We start from the raw sequence: 21,352 nt of genomic DNA, 5'->3' as shown, positions 1-21,352 counted from the left end.
CACAAAGCTGCACTGCGGTCCGTGTTTGCACGATCTGGCGAAGAAGATCCCACCCCGATATGAGACAGCAGCTCTGCTGCCGCCTCGCCCCCTCGGTCTGACGTCAAACCGCACAAACTCGTCCTCCCGCGTTGCCAGACACCAAGCCCTGGAGAGGGACCTCTCGCAAAGGGACTGAGTTTCTGCAGTGGTCGAGCTGTCCCCAGGCGCACTGACGTAACAGGACTGGAGTTAAATAACAGGTTATGAAATGATTTGAGATCCTCCGAAGGCAGATGTAGCTCGTCAAGTAGGAATCGTTCAGGGTTTGTGAAGGTCTCCGGCTGTTTGCTGTGGGAAGAGTCAGATTCCCCTTCCAGCGTAATAAAGTGAGCTGGACGATTTGCTCCGATGTTTCTGGCTGTGAAAGGGGGCACGAACTGTCGATCACCAAATAATCAGAGCCCTAAATATTCATTTCTGTTCCTTCTGCGTGAAGCCAGTCCTGCCTTGACATTTTATAGCCAGTATTCTCGTTTTTGTGAATGGCTTCCCCCCTTTCCTGCCATCGGGCGTTTGACCGAGGATCGTATCCCTCAAGAACGAAGCAGGCTTCGCTAACGAGCCCAGCGCAGGGTGCAGACCCTCCCCGGGCGATCCCTCTGGCTGGGGCGGGATGGCTGCTGAAGGAGCACATTGTCTGCGTACGATTTGCACAACGTTCACTCAATTCACAGAATAATTCTGACAGTACGGGAACCCTGACAGATTTATAGGCCTGTCGCTGATATGGCTGCAGGGTTTGGAAGTTGCTGTAATTGATGGGATTCAGCAACAGCTGGAGGTTGGCGAGGTTTTTTCCTGCAGGGGTTAGTGCTCTGCACGGGAGACTTCCTCCCAGAGTCCAGAAATCCCACCCCCAGGGAAGCCGCTCTTTCCAGGCACTGCAGATGGTTATTTTTGGCTGTGTCTGTGAAGATTTCTAGTTTCCCAGCACAGCTATTTTCATAACATATGGCTGTGAAGTCTATAGTATTAGACATAATTTAATCTTGCGTGTTTGAGTGTCACAGGACCATACTGCCTCCTGCACCTGCTCCCTTGCCAGTCTGTATTTGAAACACTCCCTTACTGTAAGAAGATGCAGCTTCGGAGGCTTCTAGACAACAGTTCCTTTATTGAGCGTGCTAAGCCGCCATAAATGTTTAATTAGGTGTTGCTCTATGTTTGGAGAGATACAGAAAAAAAAATAAATCCCTGTTTTCTTACATTTACACAGTACGTTTTCCTGCTGGAAAAATTTCCCTGCATGAACTAGTGACGGGGAGCTGTATTTTAAGCAAGTGCATAGAAGTTTGGGAGGGTGAAAGGCTGGTAAAGAGATTTCACCCAGCTGAGGGTTCTCTCCCGCGGTTGATCGGGTGGCAAGGGAGGCTGGCGGACGGCTGGCTTGGGACGGAGCTGCAGCGCGGTGCCTTTCGGGCAGCACGGCACCACGTTGGGTGTCGGGCCGGTGGGTGCAGCCGCTTCCACGTGAGGGGAGCTTCTGCTCCTACCGTATTTGCCTTTTGAAAATAAATCACGGCCTCACTGGTGTGTTTCAGGGCTGATTCCCAAATCAGCGAACCAAGCTGTCCCGGGCTCGCCGAGTGGCGACATTGCCTGGAGGGCTTCGCGTGCCGTAAAGCTTCAGCTGCAATGATGACCTGGGCTGTCATTGCAGTTGATGGATGTGCGTGTATCGATGCAACAAAGCAAAGGCAGCGGTGTGATTGCACTGCCAAAGTCAAGAAACCAACATGCTGACGGAATTGCAGCTAAGATTTCACCCCACCCATTAACAAAACAGGTCTCCTGGGAGGGTTTGTTAAAACCAGCTAATTGTAAGGCCTCCTTTCGGGCTCCAAACATTACCCTGTGTCATTTGACTTGAAATCGCCTCCAGGAATGCACAGTAAATACCAAGAACGAATCCTGACTGCTCCAGTAGCTCTTACACTTTGAAGGCAGTTAGTTCAAGCCTTGCTGCCACCTGTATTAGAAAGCCCAGCTCTGCCACGTCTTCAATGTCCTGTCCTGCGGCTTCCCACCCAAACAACCTCATCTCGACATCACCTCCCTTCATCTTGCAGATTTCTACTCAAGAACCACCTGAAAATTCCCCTGTCCTTTTCACAGAATCACAGAATCACAGAATGGTAGAGGTTGGAAGGGACCTCTGTGGGTCATCCAGTCCAACCCTCCTGCCGAAGCAGGGTCACCTGCAGTAGGTTGTAGAGGACCTCATCCAGGCGGGTCTTGAATATCTCCAGAGAAGGAGACTCCACAACCTCCCTGGGCAGCCTGGGCCAGGGCTCCGTCACCCTCAGAGGGAAGAAGTTCTTCCTCATATTCAGACAGAACTTCCTCTGCTTCAGTTTGTGCCCATTGCCCCTTGTCCTGTCACTGGGCACCACTGGAAAGAGTCTGGCCCTGTCCTCCTGACACCCACCCTGCAGAGATTTGTAAGATTTGTCACTTACAATTATACTGACTTTGTCTTTAGAAGCCAGAGAGAACTATCTTACAAGTAAAGATCAAACATGAAGTATGTGTGTGGTTTGGTCAAAATAATGATGATGATGGGGAATTAGGAAGCAATTTATGAGTATGTTAAGGGAGAGCAGGATGAGGGTTATACATAATCAGATGAAATTACCAGTAGAAAAGTAAAACACCTTCAGGAAGAAGAGCTGACGCTGCAACCTGCTGGGCTGCGCAACAGACTGGCCACGGGACGACACGGAAGCCTCTTCCAAGGGGAGCATTTGGAAACAGAGCCCACGCTGTGGAAAAAAGGGCAGGTACAGCTTGTTCCAAATGTCTGCTGACTAAGTATTCTGAGAGGTACTTCGCTGCCGTGTACTTGCCTGATCTATCGGTTGCGTGGCAGATGCTTTTGGTGATTAAAACAATCATTATAGCCATTAAAAATGAGTTAACTATTTCATTAGCCAAATAAAATGTGATACACGGAACAAAGTCCCCTAACTACCATGGGAAAAGCTGTGTACGCTTCCAGTCTCTGCAAAAACACTCTGCTAACGTCTCCCTTCCCCCTTTCCCTTGCTGCACCTGGAAGTTAAACCATGAGCCTGTGAACGTTCACAAGACCAACGAAACCCAAAGCTAGGCCTGCCGAAGTCACTGGTGGTGTTCCTAGGCACAGGTGTACCTGAAGCTTACCTAACACTTGTACATGCGGAGTTAAGACTCTCACATTGTAAAATCCTTGGACATAAACAGTCCTTTATCGTGTTTGTTAAAGCAGATTGCAAATCACACACTGGACAGGGTCGACTTTTATCGAAATGCAATACCAGTAAGTAATAAATGGCCTTAGTCATTGTCACTCGACTTGAGATCTGTGAGAACGTGCTGCCACGTCGAACACAAACCTACCTGGAGCAACGGGACTGCTGACCTCGGCGTTTATTCCAGTCTGTTATTGATTCCAGGTCCAAACACTCGGAGGTTTCATCCCGTCTCATTACGCCACTCTGTTGCCACCACGGCCTTGATTGCCCAGCACCTTCCAGCTCTCGGCGAAGCGACTCCCGAGCTGGGCACACAAACTGGCAGCGTAAGGCAGATTTAACGGAACACACTGTTAAGCAACCGAGCAGTTACGTGACTTCTGAGCACCACCCCCCTGGATAAGACTTCCTTACACGTGCTCATCGTCTCATACAAAAGGATCTCTGCAGTGCCGAGCGTCTGTAAACGGCAATGAACTTCGGGCAATGTTTGCTAAGTGGATCTGAACGTCACACTGCAGAACCCGGGTCAGGAAATCCAACGCCTTCCAACAGGAGCTCAGTATCTGGCCAACTTCAGAGCCCTGTAAGCCCCACTAGCCGAGTAAATCAATCTTTACGTCACTATATACCTTGAGAAGCTGAACCTTGGCTCCTTGGGTGATGGGCCTGCATGTCTGCAGGCATACGAGGATATTTTACCCTGTGGGAGAAAGCAAAATATGTGTAGTAAGCACGTATATGACTGTAGGAGGATATACAATTTCTGCCGTAATTCACGTGTATATTTAGAGATATTGATTTGCAGTAATAATTAGTTCATATAGCAATGTAAAAAACATCCAAAAAGATTGCAAGGGACTTTACAAAATAAAATTGCTTTAAAAACGCTATTTAGATGAAGCGCTAGGCTTCAGATTTTGTTCTAGCACTTACATATTTTACTCAGCAAACTGCAAAGTTGGACATTGCTGTACAAGAAATACAGGGGGAAAAAGTGTACACGAGGGAACTGCCTGAAGGGAGCAGAGTAAAATCCCCGCGCATGCGGACAGGACACCACTGGTGCTAACGCCGTTAGAAAAATGGCACGGACCCGTGGCAAGCGTGCGTGGTTCGGTGGCCACCTGGTTCGCTGTCGCACTCAGCAGACAGCACAGTGCCACGCTCGGGGAAGGCAGCAGGAGTCTCTCCTGGGGCCCTTCAGCTCCCTGCTGAGGGTGCTCAAATTTGGGGTAACCCCACCCAAGGCGAAGGGACGCTAAAGCCTAGGTGTGGGCATGGCTTAAGGTCGGTTACGAAACTCATCCTGTCTCACTGAGTAACTCAGAAAACTTACTTACAGAAGTTTACTTTTAAACTTTTTAAACTTCTACGGTTTTCTGAGTGGAGTGGAGTTGTGGACGTAATCGCAATAAACAACCGTGTTTCGGCTTAACAGGCTTTTCATATAACCATTAACATCAGCGCCTAAAAATTGTGACTGCCACACCGAGTTCCCTAGCTCTCAAGAGAAAAGATGAATCTTTAAAAGATTTCGGACATTTCGGGGCAGTGTTAAATTACATAGCATCACCGTATATAGATTTAGTGTAGCTGATTCGTGTTTCATACGAAATATTTACTACAGCAACGCCTCCATCATGCTTCTCCCATCTCACACTGTCCAACGCCTGCCAGAGGAGGGCTGTGAAAAATGTTTAAGACCTTATATGGAGTAAATAACGAGCAATTTTCAGAGCCAGATGAATTTGTGAAATATGAAAGCCATCGTGTACGTAAAAACGAGACCTCGTAAGGCACAGCAAGAGAAGCCACAGACGAATTACTGAGGCCTTTCATCACAAACAGACCAACTCCGTGTTCCGCAGATGTTCGCTTTGTTGCAAGACTGGCATTGGATTTAAAACATGTCATTCTTTTAATTCAACAAATGAAAGCACACTTCAGGTTAAGCGGAGCGGTTTCTGTTCACACAGAGCATTCACCCAGGGAGTCACAGCGGGCTAAAGTTTACTCCGCTACGTTTCCTGAGGCAACAAGACTTATTTTACAGCCTCTCATGAGTCTGATTGTCAGAGATTTTTCTTTAAGACAAAAACACATCGTTAGCCAGGGGGAAAACTCTTTGCTTTTCCGTAGGAAGGGGCCTTGGTAAGCAGCGTGAGGCATCTCCAGCTGCCGCGTAGGTGCGCCAGACAATAAACGTCTTTGTTCCCAGCCGCCCTCAGTCCGAGTCACGCGGCCATCCTTTACACACAGCGGTTTCCGCAGACCCTCGGGTACAACCCTTGGCTGTAGGGCCCACGCCAAAGAGCAGCGCGGAGCAACCTCAGCTTCTGTGAGCGTCCCCAGCCCCGCGCCAGGCCCTCCTGCACCCGCAACAGCCACCGCGAACGCTGTCACAGCTGCGCCGGCGAAGCTTTTTGGCTGGGATCGAGCCATAAGAGGGTGCGAGCGCCGTCCTTGGTCTGCGAGCGCAGAGAGCAAGCGGGAAGTGCGCGATGCAGCTGGTCTGCGCGGGGATCGGGGCTCGGGCCTCACACGCATCGCCCCGACGCCAGGGCCGGCCGCGAAGGCCGCAGTGGCGGCCCCTCCCGCTGCCCTCCCCCCCAGGCTGGGCTCCTCCTGCGGGGCTCCGAGGGAGACGCCGGCTCTCCCCCGCGCACCGGCCCCCTCTGCCGCCTGCGTTTGGCGGCCCGGCTGCGGCTGTGCAGCCCCCGCCGAGGCCCCGCCGAGCCCGGCCGGATCGGGGCGGGGCCCGCTCCACCCCCCTTCCCCGACGGCTCCCTCAGGCCCGCTCGAGCGGCGCCGCCGCGCGCCTCTCGCTGTGATTGGCGGAGGCGGGGAGAGGCGGGGCTGGAGCGGGACCAATCCACTGCCGCGGTGGGGGGGGGATGTCTCGGCGGAATGGTTCGGCCCGGCCGTCTCCCCTCCCCTCCCCGAGCCCGGGGCCCTTTGGCCGGGCCGTTTCCAGCGCCCGCGCGCGCCCAGGCAGGACCCCCGCGGGCTGCCCAACGCGCTGCCTGACGGCGGCGGCGGCGGAGGCGCTACCGGCGAGCCGGCGTGGAGGCGTCGCTCGGTCTCCGCGAGCCGTCGGGAGGCAGACCGCCGGGGATCACGGCGGCCCGCCGTTCCTGGCGGGCTCCGGCGGCCTCTTCCGCTCCGGCGTTCGTGCGGGGCGGCCATGAGCTCCTGGGCGCGAGGAGGGCCGAGGGCGCGGGTCCTTGGCGGCGCGGAAAACGCGCCAAGTTCCCCGTGGTGGGGCAGGAGCGGCGCCGGGGCGCCCCCGCGGTCTCCATGGCAACCGGCGCGCGGCAGCGGCCTTGCCGCCATGTAGCGGTGAGGGGAGGCGGCCCCGCCGCCCGCGACGGGACGGGCCCGCGGCCTCCTCCGCGCCGGCGGGAAGGGGGGGTGGGGGGGGAGCGGGGCGGGAGGGAGCGGGCGGGCGGGGGGCGCCGGGCAAATGGCGACGCGCGTCTCTGTGTCTCCGTGCCAGGCGTGAGCGGCACCCTCCGCCCCGAGGCACCATGCCCGGCGTCCTGCCGAGTGACAGCGGCGGCCCGGCGAGAGGGAGCCCCTCCAAGAAGAACCGCCTCTCCCTGAAGCTCTTCCAGAAGAAGGAAGCCAAGAGGGCGCTGGATTTTACCGAGTCCCGGGACGGCGAGCGGAAGGGGTCGGAGCCGGGAGGCGCCGAGGTGTAAGAGTCCCGCTCCCGCGCGGGCGGGCGGCTGCTGGGCCGCCCCTCAGGCCGGGGCCGCCGGCCGGGCTCCGCGCAGCGCGCTCTTAGGGCCGGCCTGAGAGCAACGAGCGTAAACCCTGCGGTAACTTGAGGGGCTGACCTTGTCCCAAGTTAGCGCACGGTGGTTACCCTGCTCCTGACTTACTTAAAGTGCATAAGGCTTTGCAATATGAGTTTTAACGAGAAGTTGCTGGGGTTTAGAGGTTATTCTGGCTGCTTACTGCCATTCCTTAGGGTGTTTCAGAGCAGAGCTGCCAACCCGTTTCATTACAAGATCTGAGCAGGGGAAAGAAAAATTTCGTAGTCGCAGTCAATTACGAATGTGTTGGAGACTTCAAAGTTCGGTTCTGGTGTCGGTACAGTGCATCATCGCTGTATGTAACGTGCCAGGTTCATCGGTTCCTTTTATTTATTTGTTTGTTTTTAACTGTGCTGGTCTTATCCTTTCGGTTCGCTTCCAGAAATGAAGCGATGTGAATCTGGAGCAGGGGACAGTAACAGAAAATAGGTGCTGGACACGTTTTTCCCAGCATTCCCTTAGGAAGGAACAAAGAACATACAGAAGTATTTTAAAAAGAACACACAAAAGCATTTTGAAGAGAACTTTCTTGGTTCCTTCAGTCAGTCTCCTGATACTTTTTGCAAAACCTGTCTTGGAACTAACAGCAGATTTGCCTGCTTCCTGTAAACCGGTCTGGTTTTGGGTAGGTCGCTGAAGAGAAGCCTTACAGTTGAGCAGTCTGAGTGCCCAGAGAGGCCTTAAGGACGCTCTCAGAAACACTTTGACGCGATTTTGATCTGTGTATATTGGCCACCAGTTCTGTAGGCTAGCTCCGAGATGGGAGATGGCCGGGAGAGACGAGCGCGCGCACCAGGAGGAGTCATTCTCAGAAATTGTTTCTTACACACTGTTTTCTCGAATAGTGATCAGGTGGTTCCTGCGGCGCAGCCTCCCTCGCTTGTCAGCTGTGAGAAAAAAGACAACATGTTGCCTTTCGTGGGCTTGAACAATCTGGGTAACACTTGTTACCTGAACAGCGTACTTCAGGTAAGACCACGCTCAGGGGTCTCGAAAAGATGATTTTCTTCTGGTTAGGCCCACGCGGGTGAGACTCGCAGTTTGATGCAGCAGAGATGTTTGGACGTAGTGTGAAGGGAATCTAATTGCAGTGGGGAGAAAAGGTGATGCTGCAGGAATGCGTGCGCCGTGGGTTGCCTGGGTTGGGTAATTTTTCAGTTTATGTACTCCGGGCACCTCCCTTGCTCTGAATAATCCTGCATCTTCGCCGGCTGGGCCGCAGCCTGGGGAGATGCAGAGCTGGTTCGATCGTAAAGGGGAGCAGGGAGTGTACGTAACATACTTACTTTACCAATTATTCTCTTGTTTTAAACTGTTGCTTTCAGGTATTGTATTTTTGTCCTGGTTTTAAAACTGGAGTCAAACATTTGTATAACATCATTTCAAAGAAGAAAGAATCTTTGAAGGATGAAGGAGAGCAAAGAGCAGAAAAGGTAATACATCTCACAACACGTTTCTTTACTTGTAACTGCACCAGTGAGGCTGCACGCCAGGAGCATAATGGGAATGTAACAGTGAATTTCTTCTGCTTGTAAGAAGTTTTGCAGCGTTGTTTTCTACAGTGCTATTTCGGGTAAAGGTGTGTTTGGGTTGTTTTGAACTTGTGTTCAAACTCGAGCGTTCAGAGCATCTCTGCAAACTTGTAGGCACGCGTCTCAAGTTTAACAGAAGAAATGTGAGAAGAGATCTCGCCATGCTTCTGATGTGAAGATAATCACGATACAGTACTTTGAGGGGATGGAAACTGGAGTTTGGGCAAAGACGGTTTGGGTTTTTAAAAATAACAGCTGGTCTGGCTTGTCTGTTTGTGCTCTGTTGGCAAAAGAGCAATGTGTTGTCTGAAACTCACCTGCTTCCCACAGCACACAAAAAAATCTGTCAAATGTCTGTTAGAAAACTAAGTGAGGGCAGGAGAGAAAAAGTTGAACTTGTTACAGACAAAACTGCAAGTATCTTTCTTTCTGTTCATATTGTCGTTGCAGGGGAATTGTAAAGAAGATCCACTGGCGAGTTACGAACTCATCTGCAGTTTGCACTCGTTGATTCTTTCAGTGGAGCAGCTTCAAGCCAGCTTTCTCTTAAATCCAGAAAAATACACAGATGAACTTGCTACTCAGCCACGAAGGCTACTAAATACCCTTAGGTACAAATTACCTTTAACACCTTGTCAGAATTTTCACCTGAAGTTCCGAGGTCATTGTGCAGCGCAGCACAGCGTTAGAGACCTGCGGGAGGTAGATGGTCTTAAAGTCGGGGCGTCGGTGTAGGAAGTCAGCTTCCCGTGTTTCCTGTTAGCCCTGTGATCTCACAGGATAAATTAATTTGGGTAAGGATATCCTGGGTATTTGGATAACCCTTTGCATAAGGGTGGCATGAATGTGAAGGCAAATTTTTATTTTGTAATAACATCATGTAAATCCCGCCGTGGATTTAAAGCCGTACGTAGCCTTAGGTAGGTAGGTGTTCTCCTTGACCTGACAAGGACCACTGCTGGGTTGATGGGTGTTGAAATGCGTAGGGCTGTGGCTACCTTCCCGCGGCTCGCTAGGCCTGGAGAGGATCCTCCCCTGCTTTTGTATCTAACTACCCAATTTAGTTCTCAAATCATGTTAGCTAGTTAGTAAAGAATAATTGGTCTTCATTGCCTTGCTCATTTACTTTTACTAGAGAGCTCAACCCTATGTATGAAGGCTACCTGCAGCACGATGCCCAGGAGGTTCTGCAGTGTATCCTGGGTAACATTCAAGAAACGTGCCAGCTCCTGAAGAAGGAAGAGTTGAACAGACTGCCCGTGGAAGAGCCTACAGCTGCACTGGAGGCAAAACTTCATCAGAATACTGAGAGCAACGGAACTGGCGGTCCTGCAGAGGAGGAGGAGGAGAACGTACCGAATGGCCACGCTGGAGAGGCAGCCGAAGACAAGCTACTCAAAGGAAACGGGAAGAGAAAAAGCGATGCTGAGGGTGGCAACGCGAAGAAAAAATCCAAAGTATCGAAAGAGCAGGTGGCAGCAGAAGAAAATCAACGACAAACCAGGTCAAAGAGGAAAGCAACAGGAGAGAAGCTAGAAAATCAAACTGATGCCATTGCCAAGTGCTCCAGTGAAAGTGAGAGTGCGAAGCCAACACAGAAGAAGTCACGGCTTAGGTTAAACTGGTTAAAATCTTCATGCAAACAGCCTAGTATTCTTTCTAAATTTTATAGTCTAGGAAAGTTAACTACAAACTTGGGATCCAAAGACCCAGGGAAAGAATACCACGACTGTGAGCTCGAAGAGTCATCTGTCAAGTGCAAAAATGGTAACAATGTTAAAGAAGAATATCGTGAACCAGCGTCTCCTGTGGAAAGCCACAATGAAAACGGAACTGAAAAAGAGCCAAAAAAGGAAGGTTGGTGAACACGCATATGGGCTTCAAATTAGTATGATTATGAAATTACTGTGTGGAGGAAGTCAGCCCTCGGGCAGCGTAGCAAGCACAGCTCTCTAAATATAAAATTACATTTTCAGGAACTGAAAAAGGTTTTTGAGAGAGAATTTATTTTTATACTTTTTTTAATAACTTGACCTGTATAGCTTGGAACTTAAGAGGTATTTCTCCAACACTCTGTAATCACTGTACTATAGAAAAAAATGTCAGCCTATTACCAGGTTAACATTATCACTAATTTTGGTCATCTAAAGAAATAGCAAGTGGATTCAAGATGTAAAGGAAGGTCACTGTCAGGAGCAAACAGAATCCAACCCCATGGGCTATGGCTTTGTGTCCCAGGTCTTTACAAATGATATCCTCTCCTTTCCTCTCTATTCTTCAGTCCTTCTGTATCTCCAGCCTTCCCAGGAACCGGGAGGCCACTGGATGTATTACATACGCTAACTGGCTGGCTGGGGTGGGTTTTGTTCATGTCAATGAAACCAGACAGCTGGTGAGGGAAGGGCTCAATTCAGTACTTGCCAATTTGGAACTTTTTTCCCAACCCACCAGTTTTTATAAAAATTTGAGGGAATGCACAGTCTTTTGAGGTAATGCATTTCTTCATCAGATTTGACTAAAACTGGCCAACAAGTGTAGAAAGCCTTGGAGGAGAGGACTGAGAATAACTAGAGAGCAGGCAAAACCCCAAGTGTGGTGTTCCCTGCAGAGGCCGACAGCCCGCACTAAGGCGGCAGGGCACTGATGACAAACACACATTTTCCAGAAAGTGGCACTGTCACACTTCAAGTGCAAAACAAGAACCTGATCTTAAAACAGAAATTAAAGTTTGGCGGCCAAGAGGCTCCCTATTTAGTTACAAGTAGATGATATTGCAAAAATGGCATGTGATAAGCAGCTTGCTTTTTTTTTTTCCCCCCCTAATTCCGATCTGGAATCCCTGAAGGCCATGTCTGTCACACAGTGATTCTGGAAGCAGAATAGCCAGGTTCTGAAGCGTCTTTGGAATAAAATGCATCGTGATAAGTGATCTGGCGTATGCTTTCTCTAGGTACAGAGCTGGCTGTTTTTGAACTAGTGGAGAAACTGTTCCAGGGCCAGCTGGTACTGAGAACGAGATGCCTGGAGTGCGAGTGCTTTACTGAACGAAGAGAAGATTTTCAGGACATCAGTGTTCCAGTGCAAGAAGACGAGCTTTCTAAAACTGAAGAGAGTTCTGAAAGTAAGTAATTATTGCAAAGGCTTGGGGATGTGCGTTTCTCCTGCAGCCAGCCAGTGAGGAAGGACGGTGCCGTAGCTGCTGAGGAACACGGCTCCTGTTTGTGCTGGTTAAGATCAGAGGCTGTTCTGTTATCTCTCGCCCTGATTAACTTTAGACTTTGGAAACACGACACTGATAACATAGACAGATCCAGACAGTATGAAAATTGTTTCAGGTCTTAACACAGACTGCTTACCATCCTTCACTTATGTGCATGTTTTCCTGCTTATACATAAGTATTTTCTTTTATTTTGGGTCTTCCCTTTCTTCCAGGATAAGAAATTCTTCTGCTTTTTCTTCATTTTGTAAGAAATACCTGCATTTTTTTTCTCAAAAATAAAATAAACGAGAAACCAGGTTTTTGTTAATTTACTATAAAAAGCATTTTTTTTCAGTATTTTAGACTGTCGGTACCTTAATAGCATTTGGTTTATATTTGTAAATATTAGTCCTTTGATCATTCACACATTTTAGTGATCTATACTTAGCTTTTAGCTATTTTCAAAAGTAACATGGCAACAATTCATTTCGAAATTCAGAATTTGAAATAAATGAATTTTAGTCCTCTTGGACTTAATTTGGAGCAGCTTTGACTACTTTTGCTGAAGGGCGTCGGAGTTCAGTGTGTGTGGTGATGTTCGTACGTGAAGCGCTGCCGGTGGCGCAGGTGACCTCGTCGGCAGCAGCGCGAAGCTGTCGGGGCAGGCGTGATGTAAAAAGTGAAAGGGATCTTTCTGGTTATTTTGGAAGCTTGCCGTAACGAGTGAGGTTCTGGTCTCAAATACTTGCACCCAGTTTCCAGACACGGCAACAGAATTAGTATGTGTAGTCTGAAGACAACCTGTGGGAAAACCATGGATTTTAACTAATAATCTCCATTAAGTGGTATTTTTATCACTCCTGAAAAGATTCAAAGATTTGAACACATTTTCTATTTGGTGCATATTGAGTGTTCTTTACAGCGTTGATGTAGTTTTTGAACGTGTCTTAACTTGGCGTACTTTGTTTTGTTGTTGCTCTGGTGGGATGCACTGGAAATGTAAATAATAGTGTATATCTGTGAATGTAACGATTCTTTTTTATAGTTTCTCCAGAGCCAAAAACAGAAGTGAAGACTCTTAAATGGGCAATTTCACAGTTTGCGTCAGTGGAAAGGATTGTGGGAGAGGACAAATATTTCTGCGAAAACTGCCACCATTACACAGAAGCAGAACGCAGCCTTCTGTTCGATAAAATGCCTGAAGTTATAACAATTCACTTGAAGTGCTTTGCTGCTAGTGGCTTAGAGTGAGTATGCACATTGACTATCTTACGGCACAGTGTGCTGGCGGAAGGGAAATCTTACCAGAAGAGATGAAAACGTAACTTTTCCAAAAGCAAAAGCAGGTTTCTAGATTGAAATTAACTTAACTCAGTGGGACGCAGCCCCTAATTTCCCAAAGCCTTTCTGTTGTTACAAGTAGTGGCAGAAATCACCTCCAGGAAAACACACTTTCAGGAGACTCCTTAACAAAAATCGTTTTATCTGTATTCTTACAACAGCCCGACAGCCTGATGTTTCTTAAAGCTTTGTTTGCTTTTAGCATCACCTGTCTGTATGAGTTTAGAGGTGGGCTTTAGCAGAACAAGTAATGAGAACAAAGCTGAATTTTATGGTGGTAGCTGGTAGTACTTTGGTCTCTAACTGAATCTAAGTACTAAAATTCGGGGAAAAAAAAAAATCAGGAGATCAACATTTTAAAGACCTAATGCACAGTACAGGAAAATTGATTAATTCCTTTAAAAATACAGTAATATCGATGTCATGGATGTTCAACTGCTGAGCAATCAGTTTGATGTTATACACTGTAGAAATCCTTATTTTTTTGAAGGAGATTATTCTTATGAGAGTGTTCTTTATCCCTTTTTTCCATACTTGGGAATTAGGGACTTTCTTGGGGGGGGAAGGAAAAACCTGTCCCCACAGTACTGTACACAAATGAAACAGTGGCCCAACAATTTATGCACAGCATTTTGCAGTGAACTCTGTTTCTCCAGAGATTCAAATAATGAAAAATGACAGAAGGATTCATTAGGAAAGACTTCTTAAAACTGTAAAATACCCCCCCAGATCCTTTAGAAAATCACTGCACCATTAATTGTTTTTGAGAGTGAGTATACAATTTTAGTAGCGTTTGCAGGCTTGGCCTGTATTTTCAGCTTCTCCCAATGTTCACTAAAACGTAACCGTTGCTGCCTGCGTTAGCTCTGCCGGGTGCAGCAGCAGCAGATAAACCTGTGTTGGTTTCGGCATCCCCGTATCTGGCACCGGCTCCAGAGCCACGCGCGCTTCTCTGCGGCAGCCTGCGTTTCACACCCCGCTGGCCCTCAGCGCCGCGCTGCTTTGTGATGGGCGCTCAGTTATTTGGGCACAAATTCAGCCTGGCCTTTTATCCAGCCGCTTCCCTGCGGTTCGGGTCTCTCTGTTGGTTGGGTTCAGACCTTTGGAGCCGCCTTGCCAGCAGGAAGTCTGATGGCTGAAGTCTTCCGTGGGGTTTAGTTCATACTGTTGGTGGTTGAGGGAACTGGGCTTGTTCAGCCTGAAGAAGAGAAGGCTGCGAGGGGACCTTATAAATGCCTACAAATATCTGAAGGGTGGGTGTCAGGAGGATGGGGCCAAGCTCTTTTCAGTGGTGCCCAGTGACAGGACAAGGGGCAATGGGCACAAACTGAGGCACAGGAAGTTCCGTCTGAACATGAGGAAGAACTTCTTCCCTCTGAGGGTGACGGAGCACTGGAACAGGCTGCCCAGGGAGGTTGTGGAGTCTCCTTCTCTGGAGATATTCAAGACCCGCCTGGACAAGGTCCTGTGCAGCCTGCTCTGGGTGACCCTGCTTCGGCAGGGGGATTGGACTAGATGACCCACAGAGGTCCCTTCCAACCCCTACTATTCTGTGATTCTGTGATTCTGTGCCACCAGTATATTGTAGAACTTGAGGTGTAGGGGACCTTTGGCAGTACACGGATACAAAATGTAAGTTGACAGAGTATTTGTCAGAGGACGCTCTATAAGCAGGTGCTGATAACTGGTCAATATAAATAAGATTTGTAAAATAGCTGTTGTTAAAAATTATATTAGGATAGTTTTGCAGGTAGCTTGCCAAGGGTGTTAAAACTAGAATTCTCACTCTGCCCGTTTTTAGTATTTGTTTTTTAGGAGTATCTGGGTTTCTAACAAAGTAGAAAGGAAACTTCCTCCATCTCTGTATTGCCTGCTAACATCTCTTCATACAAGTCTAGGATCGTAACGTACAAAATTGTCTTTTCATTGCTCTACTTGACTGTCACAACAAGGCAGAGAAAAAGTTGTACGCTTCTTAAAAACTGTAATGCTGTTGTCGAGTAGCCCTTGATGTGAGATGGTATCCAGGCAGGGTTACAGGCTCCTCAAAAAAATACAGCCCGAGATGTCCACCTGAAAGGAAGCCCGAATGTTGTCTGCAGTTTGCTCCTACGTTTGCTACCTTTTCGTTTCTGCGAGGAAGTACTTGCAGGTTAACCAGCTGTCTCCTGAATCGCGTCCCTCTTCTCTGTCCTGGCCATCTTCGGTCCTTCGGCACCGGGGTCAGGCTGAATCCAGTCTCCTGTGGTGTCCCTCGCGTGTCCTCCGAGTCGCGTCGTACGGGTTCTGCCAAGTGCGAGCAGCCAGAGGTTTAGGAAGTGAGAGTGGGAAAATCAGCTGTAGAAGTGGAGTCGGTGAGGAAGCTGAAACTGCTTAGAAGATTGTTTCCCAGTTTTTGGCTTGGACGTTTCCTCTTGGACAGAACCCTGTCGTCTCTAAACAGCATCTTGGTTTGGAGTAACAAAGCACAGCTGCAGACGGAGTGGGGAAGAGCCGAGGCTGGTGAACCAGAGCACGGGCTGACTCCGTAGGACCCAGAGTCCCTCTTACGGTGGTTTCTGAACAATCAGCTTCGATGGAGCTTCCCCCAGCTGATTTATGTAAACTTGTAATATTTATTGTAAAACTACTACTCTCATAGAGGAGACGGCAATGGTTTGCCCTAAAAGTAGTAACAGACTGTTTTGCCAGCCTCAAACTAAGATTTTTAAACTAAGAATGTTCATACGCCTTCTCTTAGCTCCCATAAAAATTTTGAAATCTTGTGTTTCTCAGTTGTGCTCTACTGAGTTTTAAATAAGAGAAATGAAGCAGAGGGGAACAGTAATGTAAATATTTGCAGTGAGTAGGGATTTGCTTCATCTTTTCTGGATGCTGGCTTGCAAAGTGTTTGGTGTTTTTAAATAAAGCAGCCGGTGTGGAAATCTACTCCCTGGGGATGAGCAATTTGGCAAGTGTAGGGGGGGGGGGAGAAAATGCTAGGCCATGTGTGCTCAGACTGGGAAGCTATGAAGACATCTGTAACACCTAATTAAGCATTTCCACTATACAAATTCAACAGTGAGAAAATCAGATTTTTGTCTTGTGAAATGGTATCAGGTAAGAGCAGGTGATTTAAAAAATAAACTTTTTTAAAAAGGCTTACTTCAGGTTTTGTTACAGTCACATTTGCTAATTAGTGAAAGCAGCGCTTATGCAATTAGAAATCTTTACTTGGAGTTTATGTTTTACAGAACATCCTTATGTGCTAAAAGCGTTGCAGTAAAATAGCCTTTAAGGGTCTGTAATAACTTGAGGTGTCAGTTGAGTACAGGGGGTGAAGTTCCACCAATTTACGGCTTCAAGAGATGCAGCTGCAGAAATGATGTTTGTCGTGGCTGAGCTACTGCGCATCGGGCAGTTTTTCTGTCTTCACATTCTTACCATTTCATGTTTCTGTAAGGAAGCCAAGAAGAACAAAAAGCTAGTAGGAAAAGATTTCCTCTCTTATTTCCTCCTCTCCAAATCTTTCTGGTGCTGGATCTCATGCAGAAGAAAGGTAGAGCCTGATTTTTCAGTGTTTTATGTTAATACGATTGTCATAGTGGGCTTGAGTGGAACTGGATTCCTGATCCAGTGTCGGTGAGCAGTTTCTCTGTTTCTTGACTCTTCTGAATGTCTCTATTTCTGGCTACTAATAATAGGGATTTTCAGAAGAATTATTTCTGATTTATATGCTCTTTTGTGTTTCTTTGGTGTAGTCAAATGTTTATAGTAAGCCTAGGTCTAAAGTAAGAGTCCAGTGAATTGAGTGAGTGAGGACATCTGTGTATGTGAAAATGTGTTTACGTTTGTAAGGGTTTATGGCTGTGAACATCAGCAAAACGTTTGGAAGCACAGCAGAATCAGAACTGAACCCAGGAAAATGAAAGTCGTGTTCCGTTACTGCAGGTATACTGTTAAGGCCGTGTCTACAGGTTCCCTGGATTAAGTAGTTACTCTTTCTTAGGATAAAATGCCAGCTGAACACTAGGAGTTAGCTCTTTGGGACCTAACTTCTACAGGGTTTATCTGTATTCTCCCGTGTTTTTCCCTACAACGCCCCAACAGCTGAGCCAGACTGAATCACCACTGAGATCTATGAGGACATCATAGCATGTCTTTAAATAAAGGGGTTAATTAAATTGGGCTGATGCAATATGTAAATCATGTAAGATGAGAATCATTCACGGAGGCAACTACACAACACTGTAAAAGTCCCAACACTTGGTGTCTTTTCAAGCTCTTTAGAAGATCCCTATTGCAATCAAAAGACTGAAAACTTTTAACTTTTCTTATAGTAAATTTGTGCACTATGAACAAATTTCTAAATATTTATGGAATACTACATGCTTTTCCAAAGTAAATCAGCTAGATAATTGCTTAAAAACCCTGAATAGCATGGGACAGTTAATGAAGACTCCCTAGTAATAAGAAAGTGTTAGTAACTTACTCATCCTTAGGTAACCGCTGCGTTACCGTTGGCAGCATGCTGCGGTGCACTGAGGTGGTCTGAGAAAAATTCCTCGCTCCGATTTTCTGAGCAACATTAAAGCTACTTAAAAGTAAAACAGATTTGTACTTCTTTGTTTAGTAAATGACTCTTTCAAATGCTGGGGGGAAAAAACGCAGAGAGCCCTGCTTACTTCAGCCTTGGATGGTGAAGGGTGTTTGTTTCTTGGGTTTTTTTGTTAACCTGGAAAGCAGGATGGTGTCTGGGAAGAAGTGCAAGTATCTGTGCATAGAAGCACGAACAATAACTGGACAATTAGGCTAACTCCTTTTATCGTCACTGTTTGAAAATTAACTGTAGGCAGTACTTGAGAGAAAGGGAATCTCTTAAATTCTTTATGTTAAAAATCTTTATGTTAAAATCTTTATGTTAAAACACACAGCTACTAGGGTGCAAGACTTAACATTGCCCCTATTCGTGCAAATGCCTTTACTGAGCAGGGGTGCCTGGGACAGATGCTCACGATAAGCAGAGCTGAAAAGTGAGCAGCTTCTCACGCACAGATTGCCCGCGTCTCTGTAGGAGAGGGAAAAGAACACAGGTCCGCTGTACGGGCCACGTCGAGCAGTACTTACTGCGCGCTGTTGTGGCAAGGTCTTAACTTTCCCTTTCTTCTAAAGGTTTGACTGCTACGGCGGGCTCTCCAAGATAAACACGCCCTTGCTGACGCCTCTCCGACTGTCCCTGGAGGAGTGGAGCACGAAGCCGACCAACGACACCTACGGATTGTTTGCGGTGGTCATGCACAGCGGCATCACCATCAGCAGTGGCCACTACACGGCGTCTGTCAAAATCACGGATCTTAACAGCCTGGAGCTGGACAAGGGAAACTTCATCACTGACCAAATGTACGAAATGATTAAGCCAGAACCCCTGAACGAGGAGGAGGCCAGAACCGTTGCTGAAGACTACGACGACGGCGAAGTCTCTTTCAGAGTCAACGGGAACGCGCAGCCGGGCAAGGTTCTGAACAAAAAGAACATGGAAGCTGTCGGACTTCTGGGGGGGCAGAAGAGCAAGCCTGACTGTGACCTGTACGCCACCAAACCAGCTAACCCCGAGAAGCTCCTCAGCGTCGTCACCGAGAGCAGAAATCCCGAGGCTAGCAGTAGTCACGGGAGCGCGGAGTGCGGCGCGGAACACGGCGAGCAAAGCGGCGCCGCTTCCAGTGGACTCGAAAACAAAGCTCTGTGCGTGCTGCAGAGCCTGAAAGAGTACCAAGGGAAGTGGCTGCTTTTCGACGACTCGGAAGTGAAGGTTACAGAAGAAAAGGACTTTCTGAATTCTCTTTCTCCGACGTCGTCATCTACATCAACTCCTTACCTACTGTTTTATAAGAAGATTGTAGAGTGATGCTGTATTTTGACTGTAAATAGGAGAGACTTGCGTACGCCTGCTGGTCCGATCTGCATCGAACCTACCTGGAGGAAACAGCTGTTTGTTTTTGAGGCTACTGGAGCATAACGTTTCTGGTCTTTTTCTTCGGTGTAAGTGGCTCAACTTGAATTAACAAACCGTGACATAGAACTTAACTCGCGTAATTACAACTTCTATGCTGCAGAATAGTGATATTACCTTTTAGAAATACTGATTTGTATAGCTCCTAAATGATGCCTACAGTACACCGTAGTGGTTTTAACACAATTCTAGGTCTCAGACATGCCTATTGTATTATTAGCTTCTTTTTTTTTTTAATAAAGGTTATTTGTATTCATATTCTGGAGTAAATGTATATTAACTAGCAGATTTCATCAGAAGTTGTGTATTTTTGTAACTTGGGAAGTAATACTTCGTATTTAGTCTTTGGGTAATCGACGTGGTTTACTGATGACGTTCTCCTTACCCAGTTCCACGCTGCTCGGGGCCACCGGCAGCACAAGGAAAGGGCCCCGTGACCTGGCTTCGTGCGTTGGAAGGAGCTGAACTTCATCGAAATGGCTGAACGGGCTCATTTCCATCTCGTCGCGTAGGTGTTAAACGGGCGAAGTGTACATAGGTGTGATTAATGCTTCGGAGCAGGGGGAGCGCGTAGTGTAATTAAAAAGAATTTTGTACTTTTAAGAGTAAAGCCCTCTAATGCGCTTATCTGTTTGGGTGGATTTGGAACTTAGTGGTGACCTTATAACAGTTGATTTGTACTCGCAGCTCACTGGGATGTGGGGAAACGAAAGCGTTTGGCTTGATGCTTTGTTAAGAATGTATATATGAAATAAAAAAAAGTTATGCATCCGAGATGACTAGATGCAGCTTTTGTCTTTGAAGAGGGAAAAGCGGAAAGTGGTTGGGCGCTGTTAGAAAAGGGCTGGGAAACTGGCCTGGAGAACTGGAAGATTTGAAGTGCTTGAACAACTCACAGTCTCTGTTTCTAACTGATCCTCATACAGCACATCCTCATCTGAAGGGGCTCGCTGCCTAGAGGTAATGTGCAGAGGGGAGAGGAAAGGAAGCCAAGATTATTGGAAAAACAAGTGAAATGTTGGGCACTAAATACTAGAGATTAAACTCCCAAATCAGCTGTTAGATGCTAAAATGTTAAGGCGAATCCTATGACCTGCACCTAATTAAAATCTTAAAAATATGACAGGCAATAGGATGCGCGTTCATTCTGCTGCCACATGATAGACGGAATGACGTGTGGCTGCAGACGGGGAGACGAGAGAGACACGAGATGTGGAGATGCCCGAAGTTTCTGGATATATTTAAACTTTTTCAAATACAAATTATTTACAGGAAAAGCCCTAGAAACCCCTACCCAGTTGTGTTTGGGTTTTTTTTTCTGCAATACTTAGCTTTTTTACAGTCTTTTATTATAAAGTAGTGTAAATGCTGAGGTCTAAGTCATGGAACACACCGTTGGTGTATTTTCCATGTTATGGTGGACCTCTGTTTTTTTTGTACAGGCCTTGGTTGTGCAGTGCATCCCAGACAATGATGTATTAATAAAATACGTTTCAGTCTAGAAAGCTTGTACCCTCAGTAGGGAAGAGTGTAAGAAAGGCTGGACCAGATTTGGAGCCGCTTACAAACTCCTGCTGAGTAGATGGCTGTAGTAATTCTGTTCTGCAGAGCGGAAGAATCTGGAATTACAAATAGACTTTAGACCCTTCCCTCTTCTTGTCATCACAATAAATCATTTTGTAGTCTAAACCAAGAAATATCTATGTTAAAAAAAATCACCAAAAAAAAATAACAGTAACCTTACCTTGCAAGGGCAGCCGAATCACGTTACAGAATGTTCTTTTTCCCTGCCTGCAGTAGGGGGTTTGCTGAATTTCAGCCTGCAAATGGAAGTTTACTTTTCCACACTTGACCCAGGACTTATCTCCAACTGGATGAACAGGAAACGTTCCAAGGAAACCAAACACCGCTATGTTCAACAAAACCCTGGCTACGGCGTGATCGAAGTAAGACCCAGCTGTCTTCCATCACAGCTTGGGAAAAACACTCCCAGGCAGCTGACCAGCAAGCGCAATCGGCTGGAATACGCTGAACGACAAACCCTCCCCCGGCAGAGGGACAGAGGGTGAGGTGGGTATATTGGGGACTCCCTCAAGTGACGCGCTTGTCACCCTTCCCGAGCTCATCACTCGCCGCAGTAACGAAGGGCCTGCAGTCTGCTGCAACGGGGAGCAAACCGTGGCTGCCCGGGCTC

General features: G+C 47.5%; 1 protein-coding gene across 1 annotated transcript; it reads left to right on the top strand.

Moving 5' to 3' along the window:
• Window positions 1-6,376: 6,376 nt before the first annotated feature.
• Window positions 6,377-19,912, top strand: USP1 (ubiquitin specific peptidase 1). The gene is made up of 9 exons (XM_075424339.1): window positions 6,377-6,617; window positions 6,775-6,975; window positions 7,942-8,065; window positions 8,422-8,529; window positions 9,079-9,239; window positions 9,764-10,485; window positions 11,579-11,749; window positions 12,874-13,075; window positions 18,321-19,912. Exons 2-9 carry the CDS (start codon window positions 6,806-6,808, stop codon window positions 19,051-19,053), a joined length of 2,391 nt encoding a protein of 796 aa, XP_075280454.1. The 5' UTR covers window positions 6,377-6,617; window positions 6,775-6,805; the 3' UTR covers window positions 19,054-19,912.
• The last annotated feature ends 1,440 nt before the right edge of the window (window positions 19,913-21,352 follow it).

This window comes from Opisthocomus hoazin, chromosome 6, assembly GCF_030867145.1.
Source record: "Opisthocomus hoazin isolate bOpiHoa1 chromosome 6, bOpiHoa1.hap1, whole genome shotgun sequence".
Classification (NCBI taxonomy): domain Eukaryota; kingdom Metazoa; phylum Chordata; class Aves; order Opisthocomiformes; family Opisthocomidae; genus Opisthocomus; species Opisthocomus hoazin.
This window is presented reverse-complemented; position numbering and strand designations above follow the sequence as displayed.